This window comes from Gobio gobio (genome assembly GCF_949357685.1).
Source record: "Gobio gobio genome assembly, chromosome: 20".
NCBI classification, from domain to species: Eukaryota; Metazoa; Chordata; class Actinopteri; order Cypriniformes; family Gobionidae; genus Gobio; species Gobio gobio.
Window position 1 is genome coordinate 38,066,223 of NC_137113.1, and position 21,747 is coordinate 38,087,969.

The 21,747-nt window shown below is 41.4% G+C and overlaps 1 protein-coding gene across 5 annotated transcripts in view; it reads left to right on the forward strand.

The window, feature by feature from the left end:
- The window catches only part of jmjd1cb (jumonji domain containing 1Cb), a 148,455-nt gene that overhangs the window by 119,264 nt on the left and 7,444 nt on the right, over positions 1-21,747 (forward strand). For 2 of the 5 annotated variants that reach the window (XM_079845838.1, XM_079845841.1), the window contains 19 exons: positions 231-355; positions 581-724; positions 1,108-1,152; positions 1,573-1,882; positions 2,730-4,384; positions 4,950-5,122; positions 5,598-7,747; positions 9,077-9,278; positions 9,981-10,195; positions 10,396-10,548; positions 11,611-11,700; positions 11,817-11,944; positions 13,433-13,646; positions 15,637-15,836; positions 16,201-16,479; positions 20,066-20,234; positions 20,320-20,410; positions 20,576-20,706; positions 21,163-21,285. In XM_079845838.1, the coding sequence (XP_079701964.1) occupies positions 231-355; positions 581-724; positions 1,108-1,152; positions 1,573-1,882; positions 2,730-4,384; positions 4,950-5,122; positions 5,598-7,747; positions 9,077-9,278; positions 9,981-10,195; positions 10,396-10,548; positions 11,611-11,700; positions 11,817-11,944; positions 13,433-13,646; positions 15,637-15,836; positions 16,201-16,479; positions 20,066-20,234; positions 20,320-20,410; positions 20,576-20,706; positions 21,163-21,285 (6,597 nt within the window). The remainder of the gene's footprint in view (positions 1-230; positions 356-580; positions 725-1,107; positions 1,153-1,572; positions 1,883-2,729; positions 4,385-4,949; positions 5,123-5,597; positions 7,748-9,076; positions 9,279-9,980; positions 10,196-10,395; positions 10,549-11,610; positions 11,701-11,816; positions 11,945-13,432; positions 13,647-15,636; positions 15,837-16,200; positions 16,480-20,065; positions 20,235-20,319; positions 20,411-20,575; positions 20,707-21,162; positions 21,286-21,747) is intronic. The other 3 variants (XM_079845839.1, XM_079845842.1, XM_079845840.1) reach the window with 2 other exon arrangements.

A 21,747-nucleotide genomic window follows, 5' to 3' on the forward strand; every position in this document is an offset into this window, starting at 1 on the left:
AAAAAGAGAGCTTTGCAGAATACTCACATTGTTTTTTTCCATGCAATGACAGTAGACAGTGACCAAAGGCTGTTCAGAATCATGGTATCAAGTGATGTGATAATATGTACGAATCCACTGTTTATAGAGTAGATATGCCGCACTGAAATTAAGGGACTGTTATTAAACTAGTGTACTGTTAAAAATCAAAGTGCACTTTTGAAAGTGTTTCTGGTTCCTGATATCTCCAGGTCCCTATTCATTGAATGGCTACCGTGTACGAGTTTACAGACAGGACTCAGCCACCCAGTGGTTCACGGGCATCATCACCCACCACGATCTCTTCAGCCGCACTATGGTTGTCATGAATGACCAGGTACATCTGATGCCATACAATGTTTTTGTTCGGTAAAATGTTGTGTGATGATAATGTAATACTGTATGAGGACTGCCATTGTTAATGTCAAAATTATTAATGACAATAAAATTTAAAATGTATGGTTTGCTTTGCAATGATTTTAAAGCATGCCTTTCATGGTTCTTTAAAAAAACAACCAAAAAAAAAACAAACATTTACTCTCTCCTCTGACTCTGTGTGCAGGTACTAGAGCCTCAGAACGTTGACCCTTCCATGTTACAGATGACCTTTCTTGATGATGTGGTCCATTCTTTACTGAAAGGAGAAAACATTGGTATCACGTCGCGACGCAGGTCTCGCTCTAGCCAGAACAGCAACACTGCCCACGTGAGTGTAACTTACAAGAGCACACACATTATCTCAATGCCTATATGTGCTTTTGTTGCTAGATGATCAGTGCACCTGCCTTCCTGGATTAACATTGTGTTCACTGTTATATGCCAGTTTGTATTTCTGTCTTGTGCATGTCTGTCCCAGTGTCTGTCTGTGCTTCGTACTGGATGTTTTGTCTGTAGCTAGCTTTGAAGCAAAGTTCCTATGTGCTTTTTTTAAAATCTTTTTAAAGAAAACTAGAGCCTTGTAGAACACATATCATTGCTCCCTTCATCATTAACAAGACTTCTCTGTTCCACCTTGTTTTTTTTTGTTTTGTTTTTGTTTGTTTTTCTTCTCTGTTTCCCTGTTTAAAACATTAATTGGGGATATGCAAGCAGACCACAGGAGGGAGACCAAGCGGCTCTACAGGAATCACTCAGGTACCGGGCCGCACCCCCCTCTCTCCATAGATTTAGAGCTGCTTTTATACCACCTGCATATCCCTGTCTATTATAGTTATTTAGAATTAATTTATTACAAGTGCTAATTTTGCAATAAATGCTTACCCCGATTACCGTTTCACGTGCTGTGCTTGCATGGATTCAATTTCAGGTGAAAATATTTTTTGAGCTATAGGGCTGGAAAGCATTTTTAAGAGCCATAGGAACTCTTCTTTAAGCCTAGTTCTGTGACCACATTTTTTTTTACAGACGTGTGTAGTGCAGTCATTGCTGGCAAGGAAGTGTTTTTGAAATTGGTGGTTTTTAACTTAAAAATTCTCTCACCCTCTATAGCCTAAATCCATTACAAGTCCTCTCATGCTTGTGTTTGCTGTTGGTGCTGTTTTTGTCTTTTTCCAGGGTCATTACACACGTGCCCAGGCCAACAGCCCCAGACCCATGATGAATTCCTCTGGCTCCACCCCCAAACAGGCCTCTCAGGCCCAGCAGCAGCAGCAGCAACAGCAACAGCAGCAGCAACAATCTCAGCATGCTCAGCAGCAGGTATCCCAGCAACACCAGCAGCAGCAGCAGCAGCAGCAGCAGCAGCAGCAGCAGTCCTCACCAGGTCAACAACGCGGATCACGATCTTCACGTCGAAAGGGTTCCGACAGCAGTGTACCAGATGATGAGAAGATCAAAGATGACAAATCGGACAGTGGAGGAAAAGGTAAAACACTGATCATTGTTACAGTAGTCACACTACTGCAGTGTTCTGGTATGTTAATATCCCTTTTTGTGTTACAACTTCCTGCCCCTCAACCACTGTTTTTTGGCCTCTGTATTGAGACAATTGTAATGTAAATATGATTATGATGCTTTTACCTGAAGCATGCATGTTTCTTATATGGAAAGGTGGCAGGTAGGTCTGTGAATTATGAAGGAAAAATGTAATAAAAAAAAGTCTCATGTTTTGCTCTAAACATGGTGAATGTGGCAGATTTTTGTATTACTTGTGTTAAATGTTTTCATAAAACAAGCAGTTGCAGCTCTTCACTCAGAGAATTTAAAACATTATAAATCTCCTCTGGATTGATTGGATTTTCCTCTATTATGGCTTTCATGTTATACAAAGACTTTTTATGTTTGGCTCGGTCTAGTGCTATATATTTAAGTTGATGAAACCTTCTACTGGATAGGTTCAGTGCTAGCTTCTTGGCTGGATGGCCAGCTGGTAAAATATCATTTAGATCCTTCCATCATGATTCCAGCAGTACAGTGTTTGGCAGGGTGCTGGGTCTTTGAGAGATGAGGTGAGTGCAGCCACCACAGTGAAATGGACATTTTAAGTGTGCATAAATTCTACCAGAGTCCCATCCATCACACTTCTAATGCTGCACTTAAGATTCAATCAGCCTTTAACCTAAGTACAAAATGACATCATCCTTATCCGTGCTTGAATAATCAATTGGATTGAGTTTCTTATGCACTCAGCTTGCATGTAATTATTTGTTGGTGGCACGTTTTGTGTCTGTGTTGAAAGTTCTTCCTGACAGAGTGGGTCTCTTTTTTTCTAGATCCTTCTAAAAACAAAAGCAAGCAGACAAACAAGAGGAGGAAAGCAGATGAAGAAGACAAGAAGGGCAGTCTCAAGCGGCTCAAAACAGAAGCGTCTGACCTCTCTGAGAGCAGCGACTCTGAGAACTCTAACAAGCAGAGCGTAGACTCCTCATCAGAGCACAGTTCAGAGAATGAGCTCAAATGCAAGAGCACTAAAGTTCCAGAAAAGGAGGAGAAGTCCCAGGGATCCAAGCCTGTGGACGAGTTGAGTGTAATCAACAGACTGTCTCCCTGGGATGAAATGCAGGATAAAAGCGTGAAGCCAGTGGCCGTGGAGGTGGCTCAGCTGGCAGATAGCGAACAGTCCGGAGAAAAGAGATCTCCACTGCCTCCTCCGGCCTCCTGTACACAGAACCAAGCCTCTGGACCGGCAGAGGTCCAAAGCTGCATTGTCGAGATGAAAAGCACTGTGAAAACCCTCCCCAAGGACCATTATGGCACAGGGACACCTCGGACGCACACACCCAAGTGCGTGATTGATATCACAGAAGATGCCAACACGCAGCATAGTTCCAGAGAGAACTCTGAGGCCGTATCGGCCTTGCTGGCTTCACAGAAGTGTGATGCTTACATCCCCGAATCGAGACATTTGGTGCTAAATGCCTCCCACTCAGAGTGCATGAGGCCGGATGGTGAGCAGCAGCAGAACGCTCGCAGCATAGGCAGTAAAATTGAATTCGCCCACTCTGAGGTCATAAGGCCAGTGACATCAGTGAGTGAGTCAGCAGCCCTGGGCGAAAGAGGGAAGCTCCAGCAGCAGTATACATCTATGGTTATTAAAAATGCCTTGCTAACCGAGGACATCAGGAAAACCCATAAACTCAGTCCGTCTCCTGAATTGTCCAAACCTAAGTCCAACTCGTCCCCTGACATCCTCAAGCCCAAGTGCAATCCTTCACCTGACATCATAAAGTCAAAAACTCACAGCGTTCATGAATCCTCCAAACCCAAACCAAATACATCCCCTGAGGTGTCCAAACATAAATCGCGCCACCCTGAAAACCTACCTACAATGGGTCGCTTGGCACTCAAACCTGAACCGGATGTACCCCGCTCCAGTTTTAAGCCTGTGCTAGCCCGTGGGGCACTCTCTGAATCCACAAAAAGCCCCCTTGTTGTTGACAAAAATGAGCATTTTACAGTGTACCGGGACCCTGCGTTGGTGCGTCCTGAGTCGGATGGTAACCACGTGGCGTACCTGCACCCGCACCTGCATCCACTACATAGTTCTTCTCACGCCACTTGTCTCACACCCAGCTCACACCACCCGTCCCACCTCCTCCCTTCCTCCTCTATTAGCCACTCGGTGCACCACCCACACCTGCTGCCCACCGTACTGCCCACAATTCCCCCAGCCTCTCTCCTGGGCAGCCATCCCCGGCTGGACTCCGCAGGACTCGGGCACCTGGCCTTGGCCCACCACCATTCCCACCAGCAGCAGCAGTTCATCCAGCAGCAGCAGCTGGCCCAGACACATGGAGGTGCCTCATATAACCAGCTCGGCCTCTATCCCATTATCTGGCAGTACCCAAACGGTACCCACTCCTACTCATCTGGGTACAAGTGGGTACATCCGGAGAATGCTGTCAATTCAGACCCCAGCCTACGGAGGGTAAGTGTGTGTGCCTGTATGTACTAGCAATGTGCGTTGTGAATTAAAATGCACAACGTTTGACTGTGGTTGTTGTAAGGAGATCTCTTAAGAGGAGGGACAAATACTTCTTTCTCTTTCTGTGTTCAGAGATTGTTTGTTTTGAACTTGCCCTACAGCAATTAAGCTTGATGTGTCTGAGCATGTGCTTGTATATGCTGTATTATGTCTGGACACATCTCCCAGTTTTTAGAGATCACACATGTTCATGATAATTCAGTCAAACTTAAAATTTATTTAAGGAACACTCTAGGGCAAATACAAGTTTAGTTCTATCAACAGCATCAGTGGCATGAAGGGTGTGCTACCACAGAAAATAATACAATAGTTTCCCTATAGACTTTTTCCATTTCTGTCAACACAGAATATTCCAAGATAATGTAACGAAAACTGTAATCACTTTTTCATATTGTTCATTATAAGCATGTCTGAAAGAAATCACAGAATAAGAGACAGTAATTCTGTCAGAGAAGTGCATGTTGCCTTGAGTGCATTTTGACCTTCTGTGTGTGTGTGTATGTTGCAGAACACTCCCAGCCCCTGGCTGCCTCAGCACACCCCTATAACCTCAGCAGACAATATGGGGATTTTGAGCCATGTCCCTGGAAGACCAGCCAGTGCAGAGCCTCATCGACCCATCAAGATCAACTCACACTCCAGCCCGCCACTCTCCAAAACCCCCGGAGAACTCCACAAAGAGTGAGCACGCACACACTTGTGTCTCTCTCTGTCTGTCATTAGCACACACGGTTAATCCATTCCCACAGTCCTGCAGTGCCTGGAACTGCGGCTAGCTGTTAAATACCTTGTGACTAGAGGTGGAACAAATGCCATGTGATAGGAGCACTGTACGCTAATTCAGTGACTGTGCGCATAATTAAACTATTCTATTATAGCTCGCTGAATGTCTGTACTCATTTGAACCACCCCCAGTGCAGTTACCTAATATCTGAAAAGGAACTGTTGCACTGACCCTAGAACAAATATTAGTCCAGCATAACTATAACTATAACTATTGAACAAATCCCTGAAGTATTAAGATACTCGATGAGTTTGATATTTTCAGATATGTAGGTATATCTGAAAAATGTAAAAAAAAATTAATGAGTAATGTTTTTTATCACACTTAAAAAATTTTGTGACGTTGATTTTTTTTTTTGTACTGCTTCTTCAGAGATCATGACAAGAATGTGTTTGTAGACCCTATGCGTGGCCTGACAAGTGTCCACCTCAAGCAAGAGCCGGATCGCAGCCGGACACCTACCAATAAGGAGCTACACCGCCTCTACATGGAGTCACCACACAGCAAGCAGCAACTACCACCACGCATGCCTCAGGATGGGCCCGACCGCACCAGCAAGTATAAGGAAGAGAACCGCCGCATTCTTCTGGAGAGCATTGAAATGGCCCCCTTCACAGCCAAGATTCGCGCCGGAGAGACAGAGCGTGAGTCCTACTCCCGCATTTCCTCCCAGCCCAAAAGCCATGAGAAAGAGGCGGAGCACTCTGTGGCTGATCTGTACAAGTACAAACACTCTATATCCCAGTCCCTCCCTCAAACCAACTACTTCACCACGCTGTCAAATAGCGTTGTAAATGAGCCACCTCGACTTTTCCAATCCAAAGATCTCAATCCGTACTTTGACAAGGCACCCACAGCCTCTAGCCCCTTGTCTTTGAGCTCATATAACTCTAACCACACCAAGTCTTTGTCCAAGCCTCCCCCTCTTATTAAGCACCAGCCAGAGGGAGAGGGACTGGTTGGCAAGATCACCGAACAGCTCAGTCAACAAACACCCATACACTCACTCAGTACCTCAGTGGTGACACTCAGTGAACGCTGCAGCCCAGCCATCTCTCCCTCAAATCAACCCAAGGGCATGCCAGCCTTGCGCAGAGCGCCAATCTTTCGCCCGCCCACCCAGCAGGCGCTTGACCGCAAGGAGGGGGCCTACGGTCGCCTTTCCCCACCCACACTCACCCCCATCCAGCCTGTTAGCTCGGCAGGAAAGGTGTCAGAACAGCAGAAACCACCCACCCTGCTCCCAGAGCTCAGGGACGAAAAAAGCGGAGCCGAGCCGGGCTCGGCTGAATCCTGGCAGACTAGCGGGGAAGCAAAGAGCCACGAGAAAGTGGCCTGGCATTCAGAGAATAGCCAAGGGAAGCCGCAGGCAGCCATGGCATCTGTTATTGTCCGCCCTTCTACTTGCATAAAATATGACGGTTCGCTAGGTCCCAAGATTGCCTCCAAAGAGCATCTTGGTGGCAGATTGTTTGCTGGCCGCACTCAGTCAGACAGCCTGAAAGTGGCCGAGAGCAGGGAATCTGGGAGAGTCATCTTACCAAACACAAATTTGGAGGATCCCAGTGATCAGTACAACAAAAACCTGATTAGAGCATCACCAGGTGTCATTCCCAGCTCAGTGGCAGTTGTGGCCAATTCTTTGTGCAACACTAGGACTAATGAACCCATTGCTACAGCCAGCAGCACGTTTAGCACACAGAGCCACAATGGAGCAGATTTGTCATTCTCCATCTCTGGCACTAGTGGTAGTACCAGACTGGAGAGCTCTTCTTCAAAAAGCCGCCCTCCCACTGTTGTTGAGTCGCAGGAGGGAGGTTCGAGAACCACCTCCCCTAGTTCGCTGCCTCAGGCCGGCACACAGGCCTACTCAAGGAACTATGTTCACCTGAAGAAGGCCAAAGCAGCTCTGGCTGCGGCACAATCTCGTGGTTCCAGCAGCGCCTCTGAGAGTGAGAGCAGTAGTGTCAGATCCTCTCAGGACTCACCCACCATCACCCAGGATAATTCCATGCCCAGCAATCCTGCCAGCAAAGCCAGCCCATTGCCCAACGGACAGCCAGCGCAGGTGTGCCAGTCTAACTACCACAAGCTCAAGAAAGCCTGGCTCACACGACACTCGGAGGAGGACAAAAACACAAACAAATCTGAAAAAGGCGGGAATGCCATTTCTGAGCTAATTAAGCCATGCTCCGTCAACCTGATTGCCCCTGCATCCAGTGATGTGGATCTAGGCAAGGACAGCAAAGGACAAGAGGACAAACTGTCTCAGGACGACAGAAAGACACGCCGTACCCTCAAGCGTACGTACGAATCGGGCTCGGAGAGCGGTGATGACTCAGACTCTAGCGAGAGCAAGCTAGAACAAAGGACTAAACGGCAACCCAAGCCCACTTACAAAAAGAAGCAGAACGACCTGCAGAAAAGGAAGGGAGACAATGAGAAGGAGGAGGATGAGGTGAAGCCAAATGGTATTTTCCGGAGTGCCAAGGAAAAAACCAAACTCAAGCTGGCCAGTACTAGTAAGTGCACCATAGTCCACATCACAGTTTGAACATGTGTGTTTAGTACACTGCAAAATCATTCAGCTTGCCCTGTTTCCGAAAGGTCTTAGTACATTTTTATGGAAATTTTAGTTTCTATGGCACATATAATATTAGATAAAGTTAAATGTTTGAAGTTTTATTGTGTTGACATTATTCCCAGAATAATAAAAAAGTCTTTAAAATGTATTAACTTCCTCCACGAGTGAACCAACTTTTTATGGGGGATGATGTTACCTAGGCTAGAAATTATTTTAACCAATACCTAATTGTTTGTGGTTAATAGTAAATAGCAATTCAATGCTGATTAATATTAATGTAATAAAGGTCACTGCAATAATAGCAAATAATTTATTATACTTTGAGTATTAATTAAGAATTTTGACATAAACATGTAAATGGCATACAGCAAAATGATTGACAATGAAAAATGACACAGAATAGTGATACAATATTTAAATAAAGGTTTGTACTGATCTTATTCATCAGGTCTCACACACAATGACAACTTCATGTTCCTTTGAGTTTGTACAATTCGTTACACAGTAATCATCTGAATATCTCTTCTCCTGTCTCTGAAAATGTTCCGTTTTTTAAAACTTCATGTGGACACTCTTTTTAAGTAGCGTTTAGTCAAGTAGGTGCCTAGAGCACATGGAAAATGTACATAACCAGAAATAAATGAGATGTACTATTTCAAAACGGAAGTGCGTCATGAAGCTCAGTGCAAGTAGTCCATTCATAATGGGGGGGGGGGGGATATGTTTTATTGATTTTTTTCCCCCACTTATATATAACCCACAATATGGAAGTAAAATGGATTGCGAATGCCGGTTTCATGTTAACTTGAACTTTGGGGTTATTGCAAGGTTTGCAGTGTGTGAGAAAGAGAGCGAGGTGTGTTTGGTGAACATCTGGACGGCAGCTGTGCAAATGGCTTCTCCTAGAATGCTCACATTTATGTGGAAAACATCTCCAAGAGCACTTGGGCTTTTATTAGCGCTTTCTGATGATTGCTGTGTAGCAAAATGGAGCCTCTTTGTAACTGCATAGCTTCTAAAGCTGTAGGTCACTGTAATAGAACAGCAGGTCACAACTGTCAGTTATGCTTGCTTGTGGTTACAACATAAACATTAACTCTTCAAACTCGGCACACTTCTCTCACCATCCCCACATAGTGATAGACTAATATATCTCAGCCAGGATAATTGTTATTCAGTTAATGATTAATAAATGTGAAGTTTTTATGCAATACATTGTGTAATGGATAAAGCAATGGAATGTATGATGTATAATCTGTGGAAATAGATGGCATTCCCCGATCAGTACTGAAGGACTGGAGGAAAGTAAAGAAGCTAAAGCAGACAGGCGAGTCCTTCCTGCAGGATGACTCGTGCTCTGAAATTGGACCCAACTTACAGAAGTGCAGGGAGTGCCGCTCCGTGCGCACCAAGAAAGGGGAAGAGCCTGCCCACTCGCCTGTCTTCTGCCGCTTCTACCACTTTCGCCGGTGAGTATAAAGTGAGAAACTACATACCACATTTGCTGTGCACTCATCAGGCTACATGGTAATACTAATATGTGTGGTGTAGTAAATAGGGAAGTGTGTTGCTGCCGCAGAAATATTCAAAATCTGTAGTGTAGTAGAAATAGACATTATAGTACAGACAATACAAAATTGTTGTTTCTAGGTTTTAGAAATTATGAAATAGCTTTTTGCAAAATGTCCATTACATTGAATTGAAATAGTTAAATCTTTACTTGTCTGACAACAACTGACAACTTGAGTCATTTGAATTGAACCTTGTTAAACTGTAGCTATCCCACAATTTAATTAATTGTGTTTAAAAGATTCATAGAAGTCATGGAGTCTCATCTGTGTGCACAAAGTGAATGTAGATCGATGTTTCCAGTGGCAAAGATTGGGACATGGATTGCAGCTATTTTTGACATGTATAAAAATACTTACCGTTGCTAGGCGCCTTGATGGTTGTCTTTAATTATTCTTTCCATTTAAAATAGGCCAGGCTCATCTTGGTTGTTCTATGAAACCAGTCTGATGTCATCTCACAGAATGTACTAGTATTAAGTACTTGTGCTTTTTCTACCGTGTCTTGCGTCAACAGTTTTCTCATTTATGTTGTTACAGAATTGCTCTTAGGGAAGGAAATAAACTCTAATTGCACATTCTCTTTCTCCTCCTCATTTCCAGCCTCTCGTACAGTAAGAACGGAGTGATCCGGATTGATGGCTTCTCCTCTCCTGATCAATATGATGAAGAGGCACTCAGTCTCTGGGCTCCTGACGGTTATGAAGAAAACAGCCTGGACCTGGAGACCTCCAAATACATCCTCAGCTACATTGGAGACAAATTCTGTCAGCTGGTTATAACTGAGAATACAGCAACTACATGGATAAAGAAAGATGGTGCGTTACATCGCCCAATAGAGCCTTTTCTATTCGTTTAACAGTATAGAAAAATATAACAATTTTCTGTCGTACATGACCTCCTAAAACATTGTTATCAGTACACCATTATATTGACAGCAGACTGTAAGGAAAAAGAAATAGTGGGTGAGCTCTGTGAATGTCCGTTTCATCCTTCTCCTGTTTGCTTTGCTCTGCAGCCAAGATTGCCTGGAAAAGAGCAGTGCGCGGAGTGAGAGAAAGCTGCGACGCATGTGAAGCCACATTGTTTAACATTCACTGGGTCTGCCAAAAATGTGGATTTGTGGTGTGTTTGGACTGTTACAAAGCCAAGGAGAGGAAGAGCTCCAAAGGTCAGTCGTCATTTTCATATTCACCTTTGAACACTGACTGTGCTTGTACACTCCTGCTGTTGATATGCAGTAGGCTCAAAAACCCTAACTGGACTGGAAAAATGCCCAGACAACAAAAGTCTATGTAGTTAATTCTTCTGGTTAATCTATTTTACAGGAAGGGGGGGGGGGGGGGGGGGGGGGTTGACTTGTAGCTGTCAGAATTTGGTGTCATAAGTGAGTGATGTGAAGCTGTTATGCCAATATAAAAAAAGCTTTTTTTGAATATATTTTAAATATGACGGAAAAACAAAAAGGTAAAGTTGGTTATGTTATTTAAAATGATTTAGCAAAAAAGGCAAACTACAGCTATAGGTTTTATTTTACTATGCAAAAAAATGCATGAAAAACAAAAAGCTCACAGGAAAAAGCATACATTAAATATAACATAATCAGTTAATATTTAATTGGTTGTCATTTTTTTTATGATTTTTTTTTTATAATTTGATAAAATACAAAAATGTTCTAATTGCATTTAGTTAAAGAGCAATTAATATACTTCTATATTTTAAGAATTATTTGACAAAAGCACACTGTTTTCATTTTTTTATTTATATAAAAGTAAAATACAAGTATTAAAAATAATAAAGACGTCATAAAAATAATAAAATGTCTAGTTTTCGGTTTGGTTTGAATGGCAGCGCTTGTTTTTGTGCTGTAGGATGTGGCAGTTGTTCTAGGACTGTCTAGCTCGGCTGTCTCAGGGGTTTAAGATGTGCCTCTGTCTCTTCCTTGTCTTTGTTCGCCTCATTTAAGTCCCCCATTCCTGCTGCAGATCTTCCTGTCTTATCCAGGCTTCAATTCTGCCGCAGGGCATAAAAAAAACCCCTCCAGCTTTAGAAGTGTCATTTCTGCTGAATCACATCTGTGCATCTTTTTCTACAAGTCTCAGAGCTCCTTATTTACTTTGAAGCATAAACACCACGGCTCCTCTACGGGAAAATGGGCCAGTGACAGCGCCCTTCTCTGTGCGTGTCTTTGCTCTCAGCCTCTGTGTGTAATCCACCTTTTCTTATTCTGCAGATAAAGAGCTGTACGCCTGGTTGAAGTGTGTCAAGGGACAGCCTCATGATCACAAGCACCTGATGCCAACACAGATCATTCCAGGAACTGGTACGGAAAGAGACGCTTTCACTCTGGCGTGATCCCAGATTGCTTGTAGTTACGCCTTTGGCTGGAAGTAGGGAAAGTGTGCTTCTATTGACTTGTTTGTTTTGTCTGTGTTTTAGTTCTAACGGACTTGGTGAGCGCTATGCACATGCTCAGGGAGAAATACAGCATTAAATCACACTGTTTGTGTCCTGGGAAGCAAAACAGCCTCTTCAACAAACTGCCATCCACTAATGGCGTCTCCCAGGTATGTGTTTGTCAATGGGCAGACCACAGTCAGGGTATATGCCATTTTTTTACTTAACATGAATGCAAACAGGGCTGTGAGGGATGTATGGTTGTGGTATTGTATGGTGAGCATCTGATGTCAGTACACTTTAAAAAGGATTTTTCTACTTAACTTAGTTTCTACTAAGGTAGGGCACTACAGGCAAGCATTTTTTTGTCAAGAACTGGTCAGTTTTAAGATTTTGGGTTATTTGGCTTTTTATTATTATATTATATATATTATCTTGTATATTATTTTATTGTACTTTATCTATTTGCATTTACAATACATTTCTTTAAAGGCCATTTTCTCAAAATATATATATTTTTTCTCCTGCACTGAGCCAGAAATCTCCAATTCAGTAGAACTTGCATACACCACACATTGCAGTTTTATTCCTACCTACATCCTAAAGGACATGAGAATTTCGAACCTGGCTTTATCCAGTGTTCCCAATTTCTGTTTTGGAAATATATGCAAATTAGTGTGTAGTTATATTTAAACATAATATTTCAGAAAACTTAAAAACAAGAATAGTAAAATAAAAACTGTTGTAATCAACCAATGGGAAAGTATTATGATTTGTTTTTTATTTTATTCTATTCATCTGGGGTGTCTTGCCGTAAATCAATACATTTACTTGAGAAGCAAAATGCCAATGGGGTAAGAAAATATATTAATTATTAATTCAAAGGAAATAAAAAAATATTTTTGAACACCATCGGCAGATATTTAACTCACTTAACTTTAACTCTTTTTTTCAGAAAACAAGACTTAACATGTTATGTCGTTTTGCATCTCAAGTAAATATATCTTTATTTTAGAATATTTAGATCCTTTTTGCAGAGTAATCTCAAAAGGGCCAAATATTGACACATTAATTGCACCATTATGAGTATAATAATTTAAATCTATTCATTTCGAGGAATGGTATCGGACATACAAATGGAAATCTGCCCCAGCAATTTCTGTGAATTGATTCAATCAAATGCCAAATCCTGTAATCACATGATTGGTTCATCCTTCCTGACCAGCGTGAGAAAAGTAATGGTTACCATGTGACAATACTGTATGTTTGCGACTTCAGCAGTGACCTGGACAACTGTGAATCAACTCAATTCTGTTCAATAGATTCCACTGTTGATTGTTCAGCCAGCAAAACATTAATACATTTTGACAAAACAATCAGATGTGATTTATGGCCTTAAGACAGTACATCCTATTGAACAAACCATACATGTATTCCTCTCAGCCACATTTCCATTCACATGAAATGAAAGTACGTGCTCTCAGTGTAAACATAAACTCTCACACTCTCTCAGTCTCGCACAAGTTTTCACATTCTGTTCTGCACTGGAATGTTGAATTCAGTCCTGCTTCATCTCTCAACCACTAAAAGTCCACAATATTTCCCCTCACTCTCCTCAAACTGCTGAGCTGTCTCTGACACACTCTTTCTTTTCACAGGTGTTACAGAACGTGCTCAATCACAGCAACAAAATCTCTCTGTGTAAGCCTGAGGGCGGCCAGCAGAACTCCTCTCTGAAGGTGGAGGCCAATGGAGGGACCAGTCCTGCCAGCGACACCAGCACCGACAGCAAGTTCACCCCGCCCGAGTCCCAATCGCCTCTGCACTTCCTGGCCGATCTGGCTGAGCAGAAGTCCCGCGAGGAAAAGAAGGGTGGGTACAAAACAATAAAACTTCAGGTATGATTGAAGTTATTGGTAGCCAGGGGCCGGAGGTCTGCCAGCTGCCCCGTGTTTTTCCTTTCTCTGCAGGCGTGTGCGTGCTTGACAGGCCGCCAACATTCCACAATCCTCACATTTAGTGGTGTGCGTTACAGGCCTTCTCAGTCGTGAGCTCCCACAGTCTAAAGAGCTCACCTAACCACATGTTTATCCAGTTCTTCAGCTGCTCTCACATGCCGAACACGCTGCTCTCTCCAAATGAACTGCACTTAAAAGACCATCAGCCCTGTGGTCATTGGCACACGTTCAGTTCAGTTTGTTGCCCAGTGCAGCATATAGAAGTTTCTTCATTTAGCAGCTATGCTTAAGTTACACTTTTTGATAAGTCTACATTTTTTTAAATTTCATGTCAGCTCTTAAAATATAATAATACAAGGGTTCCCACGCATCCTGGAAACCTTGAAAAACAGGAAAATGGATGGCAAATTTTCCAGTCCTTGAAAACAAATGGAAATTAGAGAAAATGTCAAATGTCCTGGAAAATCTTCTTGTTCTACTGGAAAATGTTCTACTGGAAAATGTAAAAAGTTATTGGGTTTTTCTTTAGCAGAGAAAAAAGAGTTTATCGCTGGCCCAAAATAGTCACTGTTAGGCTCTGTTTACACTTGCGCGTTTTCGTTTTAAAATGAAAACGATCCTTGTCTGTACTGGTGTTTCCACTGCATTTCAGAAAAGATCTCCTTTCACACTACATGACCGAAAAACATTAGCCAATAGCCACCAATGGTCTCTACGATCAACTTAGGTGTATGATGCTTTTGGGAAACTCAGTCCTGGTCTGTTATTGTCGTGTTCTGGTGGTGTAATGTGGGCAGCAGCCACACCATCGTTTTCAAAAGTCTCCGTTTTGGTCTGCAGCGTTTTCGAAAGTCTCAGTTTTCGAGGGTCAAAAACCCACTCGTGTAAACGGGGCCTTATTTGCAGAAAGTGCGTCTGTCTTGACACGTGAGAGTAGTGTTTTGAATAATGTTTAGTCTTGTGTTGCCACTTGCAGCAGTTAGCTAATGTTATTAACTGCTCAAATGTATGCAACAAATGTTAACTGGTAAGCATCTACCAAATTCAGTAACTAATAATTTTGATGCGATTATAAGGTCAATAGGAGATTAATTGTGCAGTGTAGCCAGCTTCATTGATTATAACAGGAGTTTTCGCAACAGTGCAAAACTCACAGAACTTGTGCTGCAGTGTTTATAAAGGAACGCTCTTTGTTTGCTATCTGTATAACCCATTCGTAATTTGAAAAAAGTTTTATTGAATGACTAACTTATTTAAATATGGGATTGAATCCAAAATTATATTGATCGACATGGTGGTAACCAGCATTGGACAGGACAAAACGTTCTGATGTCAAAATAGATGTGAAGCAGTAGCAGACTATGTTAGGCTCACTATGTTGCTGCATGTTCCATTTCATGTTATGGGCGTGATCCTTGCCTTTTTTCCGACCGTAGTAAAATTTTAAACTAACCCTAACCCTATGTCCTGGAAAATGATCGCTGAAAAAGAGTGCAAATTCCATGGCATATTGGTGCTTTGCTAAGGTTTTTTGAGTAGTATATTGTTTCAGGTACTTGCAAAAAATCCCACCCTCAAGCCTGTGATATTCTCTGCTGTTCTTAAGATATGTCTCTTTTACTACCAGCAGCATGATTTGAAGCATATGAAGTGGTAAATTTAAACCAAAAGGTTATGGGTTTTTGCTAGCTCAGTTTCATTGCTTTAACTTTAAATCCATAAACTTTTAATCCATCAACTTTAAGTCCTAATAAAAAGTTCCTCTACTTAATTTCCAACAAAATATTATGGAAATGTTTTACCAAAAGTTTTACTATTTCTTTTTGATTTTGACTTTCATATGATGTGAAAGAGATTGACACCTGAGGTTTGAACAGCGGTACACCTGTGCTTCTCTCCTGCAGAAAATAAGGAGTCACTTGTAGGGAAGATAAAGGAGGAGAAGGATCAGTCAGATGCTTTGGAGTCTCTGCACAGTAAAGCATCATCCCTGGAGCAAGGATCAACCCTACGAGACCTCCTCACCACCACCGCAGGCAAGCTGCGCCTGGGCTCCACTGATGCCGGCATCGCATTCGCTCCTGTGTATTCCACTGCCTCACAGGTCAGAAAACCAACATCTACTGATCACACTCAAACAGAGAGACTGTATTAGCATACAGAGATGGCAACATATACACAACCAATCAAAAGTATACACATGCTTGACTTTAAGAAGTTTTTGATCTAAAGGTTTATGATTAAAATTCGTTTTTTTAGACATTGCATTCACATGAAAAATAGTAATAATAAATTAGTTGGTGTTTCCTTACTTTTGACTGGTGGACAATATAATTATACAAAAACGAAGGTGAACATCGTGTGAACATCAAATTATTTATTATAACTTGGCACATTACTAAAAATATGGCTATGCTGGCATTTATAGTCTAAAATAGCTTACAGTTACATTTTTTTGTCTTCCACAGATTGTCAAGAGTGGTCGCAGCATGCCCAACATCCTGGATGACATCATCGCCTCTGTGGTGGAGAACAAGATCCCAGCGGGCCGTGGCACCAAGCTGAACCTGAAGCACGAGCCTCAGGAGGAGCCCAAAACCGAGAGAAAGAAAGCTGTGGAAGAACCGCCCAAACTATACGCTGACATCCCTCACTGCTGGCTCTACGAACGCAGGCTGCTCTGGCTCAAAGACCACCGCAATAGCAACAACTGGAAACTCTTCAGGGAGTGCTGGAGACAAGCACAGGTCTGTGAAACAAGCCCACAAAAATACGGAATCTTGCATTACTTTCTGTTCTGCTGGAGCCCTGGTTCTTTTGAAGCCAATAACTGTCAAAAAAATTGGCAAAACGGCAAACAGATCCCAACTCTCATGTAGTGTTTTGGGTCACTCCTCTTGGTGCCCTGTCCAGAATTCCCACTGATATTCTTGCTCTCAGGATAATCCTAATAATCTTGTATACCACTCAGTGTTACAAATAATCATTATCCATCTATACAATTTTGATTTTCCACGATTATATACAGGGATTACCTTATTTAAAGCGTATTTCCATATTTTGTGACCTGAGGACTATGACTCATATGAATCGCGAAATGGCTTTAAACAAATACAGAAAAATAGAAAATTGTTGAGTTTTCAAATACATTTATTTCATGCATGAATTGCTTTGTACAGCACTGCACGAGCTAGCGGTGCCATCTAGTGGCTATGTGTGGGACACATTTAGCATCTCGGCCAGGGTCCAAAATGAACACCCGCCAAGCATCAATATAAATTGGCTCTGGCGAGTATATAAAATGGTGTTAAGTTGCGGTTACATTAGCGAAATTTCAATGACATTTTGCATGAAAAAAAGGCTCCATTGTCAATAGCGTTGAGATGTATTAAGCACTGCTCACACAGAAGTCACTTTCAAACCAAGCAGCTTTCTGTTGGTCAATGCAGTGAAATCTGTGTGGAGAACATTTTCACCCTCACTCGAAACTCTTGGTTGCGCAAATTCCTATTGGAATGATTTCGGCCACACATTTTCACCAATTTTCGCACCTTTACTTGCCAGTTGGTTTGATTTATCAAATCGCAGAAGCTAAAATGTAATTATATAAATATAGTCTTGCATTGTACTCTTGTTTGGTAAAATAATATTTATTTTTATTATATTAAATACGCAATAAGAACAAAATTGCTATATCAGTATTTATGTAAAATTTGGAAAATTATGCAAAATTTTGATGAACGCAATCTCTGCTGCCGCTGGCTAGTGTCTCTTTAGCTCAGCAGACAGTAGTTTTCTGGTTTGTCTGACACTTCAGTCTGCATTACATGTGCAGTGTGTGTCCAGAGAGAAAGGCGCCATATATTATTCAGTCCATTTATTCAGTGTGTACTTCACATAGGCAATTATAGACGTTTAGTGCTTTGATGCTTTCATAAGATGTAACACCTCTTTACATGTGCAGAACATTTCAAGTGAGCATATATGTCCTTGACAATGAAATCTGATTTTCACTAATGGACAGAAGGATACAGAAGAGGTGTGAGGTTGAAATCTTAAGGCATACATCCTTTTTCTCTAGTCACTGCATTTATTCAAAAACAAAGGTCTCTGGCTGCATCCAAAATCAGCCCCTATACCCATTCCTCCACTCCATTCGGACACTTTGTGCGCCAAAAAGGCAGTGGATGCCATCTTATGGCAAGAAGCGGTAATTAATTTGGCACAATCCTTACAGTGCATGGACATCATCTTCCATCTGGCCGTTTCATGTGCATTGGCTGTACACTTATTATTGCTTTGCACTATAGGATTGAAGGTTTTCTACATCACTTCAAATGACTGTATAGTACATTAGATAAAGGGTATAGAGGGTGATTTTGGACACAGCTTCTGTCTCTGCTCCTCTGGGTTTGAGCTGCACTTCCTTTTCCAAGATGACATTTATTGACTTCTGCTCAGTGGACCATGATTTTACAGCTCCGCAGGAAGTAAACTGACATTATGAAATGTGGGTCTCCCATCACATAGGATTTCTTTGAAAATCTAGTAAGCTGCCTGAGTAGGCTGCATTTCAAGGTTCTCAGTGCAAAGGCTGTTTCAAAGGGTAGACATTAGCTCCTTTCACACAGGAATACCAGAAATTTCCAGAATGATTTTACCGGTAAATACACAAATATGCTGTTCACACAGGCAACAGCGTTCTGCCTTTTTACCGGTAAGAGACCGTTCACACATCAGCAGCAAAATACCGGTAAATTCTGTGATGTCGGTCATCGGAATTGATCTTTTAAACGGTTTTCATCCATCCGCATGAGGAGAAGCGCTTTAGTTTCACTATCTGTTAAATTTGACATCCTTTTTTTGACGTCTGAGTGACAGGCATAAAGGATGATCAAACAGAACGTGTTTTTGCTCTTAAAAACACGACACTCACGTAATAGTATCCAACTGCAGAGCTACAGTGCTGATGAATGGAAAAGAAGGCTGGCTCTCAAGTCCGACATGTTGAAAAGCTGCGAGATGTGGATGATCATTTAGCGCATATTTAAGTAGAAAAACTATTAAAAACCTTACTTATCTTACTTCAGAAGTCTTATGATTGGCCCAAAGCAGACGTCTTACGTCAGCGCGTTCTGATTTCATACTTGAATATACTGGTAATCTTCATTCCATGTTAACACAGTGCACATTACCGGTAATTAACTGGTAATGTTACAACTTCCCTTACTGGTAAATTGCCGGAACCAATTTACCGGTATTTTTGAAAAGGTCCTGTTGACACATGATCTGTTACCTGTAATTTACCAGTGAAGACTGTATGTGTGAAAGGGGCTATTGTTATGCTTCTTTCTAAAATTTCTGAAATGGTCAAATTTTAAGACTGTATCTCAAATATTCATCCCAGAGAAGGTAGTTCTATAATACATAGCAATTATCTCAGTGGACCAATAAGAAAAGAGAAAGTCAGCTTTATGTTACTGTAGATTTGTATGAGATTCTTTGTCTGTGTATATTTAGCTTTTTCAGCTGGCACAGTCAGGCTTGCAGTTTCATATTTTCACTTTCTTTTCCCCAAATGAGTGATACATTTTTATTTTAATCAATATAACTTTTTCTTCACAAAAATATTTTTACAAAAAGAATATTTGGAAATAGAAAGAAAAATTAAAAGCTGGAAATTAAGCCGCTATAGTTTTCATATATATATATATATATATATATATATATATATATATATATATATATATATATATATATATATATATATATATATATATATATATATAATGTAAATTCATATTTATGAAACTCACCCGAAACACTAACACTGGTCTCAGGCCAGTGTGCTATCCTTATTATTGAGCTCTGCAATTTTGCAGATGCTAGTTTGGCACTCAGTTTATAATAAACTCACAGATTAAGGCTTTTCAACAAATGTAGTACATTTACCCCCAGTTTCACAGACAAGGCTTAAGCTAGTCCTAGACTAAAATGCATTTTTGAGTTGTGTTAACTGAAAGAAACTTGCACTGATGTATCTTAAAATATGTCAGTGCCATTGTTTTGTCTTAAGATACACACCAGTAATGTTTTTTTTAGGGCACATTTATAAAAGTTACTTAAATGTACTAATTGAACTAATGCCTAATCCTAGTTTAGCCTAAGTCCTGTTTGTGAAACCGGGCCTTAGTCTTTAGAGTAATCCATCTTGCAATGTCTTTTTTTTAACCAGACTTCATATTTTTTTCCACTATTCAAAGAGCAAGTCTTGGTAGTGTTTGTGATCTCAGCTGTCATTAAAAGGCCATTTCCTGCGTGCTGTTTTTGCAGCCTGTGCTGGTCTCTGGGGTGCACAAGAAGCTCAACGCCAGCTTGTGGAAGGCAGAATCCTTCAACCAAGAGTTTGCTGACCACCAGGGTGACCTCTTGAACTGCAAGGATGGAGTAATGTCCAACTCAGGAGTCAAAGAATTCTGGGACGGGTTTGAAGATCTCACAAGTGAGTGCCAACTGAAGTAGACAAATAAGCAGTTATCGAATTAATTGGTCTGTTTCTATTTATGCTGATCACGCTCTCTCTACAGAGCGTCCTAAGTCTAAAGATGGAGAAACTGTGGTGTATCGGCTGAAAGACTGGCCCTCAGGCGAGGAGTTTATGGCTTTGATGCCCTCCAGGTATTATGCCCTCATGAACTTAGGAACACAAGAAGTAGATTTGCTAAATAACCATTTAGAAATTATTGTGAATGCTGTTTCACGACACTAAACATTTCATTTGTACGTTTCGGATATAGCTCTGTTTTAGCCTTGTTTTAGAATATGCGTCATCTCATTGTGTAGGTATGATGATCTCATGAAGAACCTCCCCATGCCTGAGTATTCAGACCCCGAGGGGAACCTCAACCTGGCCTCCCATCTGCCCTCCTTCTTTGTGCGGCCGGACCTGGGCCCACGCCTCTGCTGCGCTTACGGTACTGCAGCTCTGCCCTTTGTCTCTCTCACTTACTCACAGGCAGATTTTTAGTTTTATTAGTGGCCTGCTATGTTTACTGCATTGTTTTATTGTGGAAAAATAAAATCATTTAATCAAAAACTCCTCAAACCTGTCATATTTCACCCCAAAAGAAAATAAAAAAGAACTTTTGCAAAAAGACAATGTGGCTATTTTAGGACCGTTTAGATTGTTTGAATTATGACATTGTTTTCATGGTTATTAAGAATATTTTCATCCAAATTGTGTCTGTACTGTAGTCATTACTGTAATGCAAAAATACTGTACTCTCATGGTAGTATTTGTTGTATTGCTTAATTATGCTTAGTTTAAAAGGGATTCACTTATATGGTGCAATTAAAGGAAGGAAAAAAAGAAAAACTGAAGCCTGTTTTGATAACATGTTGAATTGAATGATGCATGATCCATGTTACAGGTGTGGCAGCATCTCAGGAACAGGACTTTGGCACCGCTAGCCTGCACATGGAGGTGTCTGACATCATCAGCGTGCTAGTTTATGTTGGAGTGGCTAAAGGGAATGGTGTCCTTTCCAAAACGGGTAAGTCTGAGACCAGCTCACCACACAACTGTCAACAGCCTGTCCGTTAACTTGGTCATCCGTGTTAGAGAAAGAGACGGTGGGGGAAAAGCCTCTGCTAGAGCTGAATTGTTCCATAAACCCCTGAGCTCAGAGGGGAAAAAAACACAGAACATGGTTTCCACCCTGGAAACAATGAAATGTGAGAGATGCATCTGGAATGAGTTTTCCCTGCCTGTACATGGCCCATAGCAGCACTGCAAAGAGCTTTTCTCTGCACTCATGAGATTAAATCAGTAAAAACTCAATCCAAAACATGGAGAAGTTTCACATTAACAGGGCCATATTACTCTGGTATCAACTAAAAAACATTTGTAGTGTTACATGACATCATCTGGGCTCTCTCTGATAGTATACAGTTAATTATCTGATGGGTGTCCACTACAGTAGACGGTTCTCTAAAAAACAATTATTTAACTATTC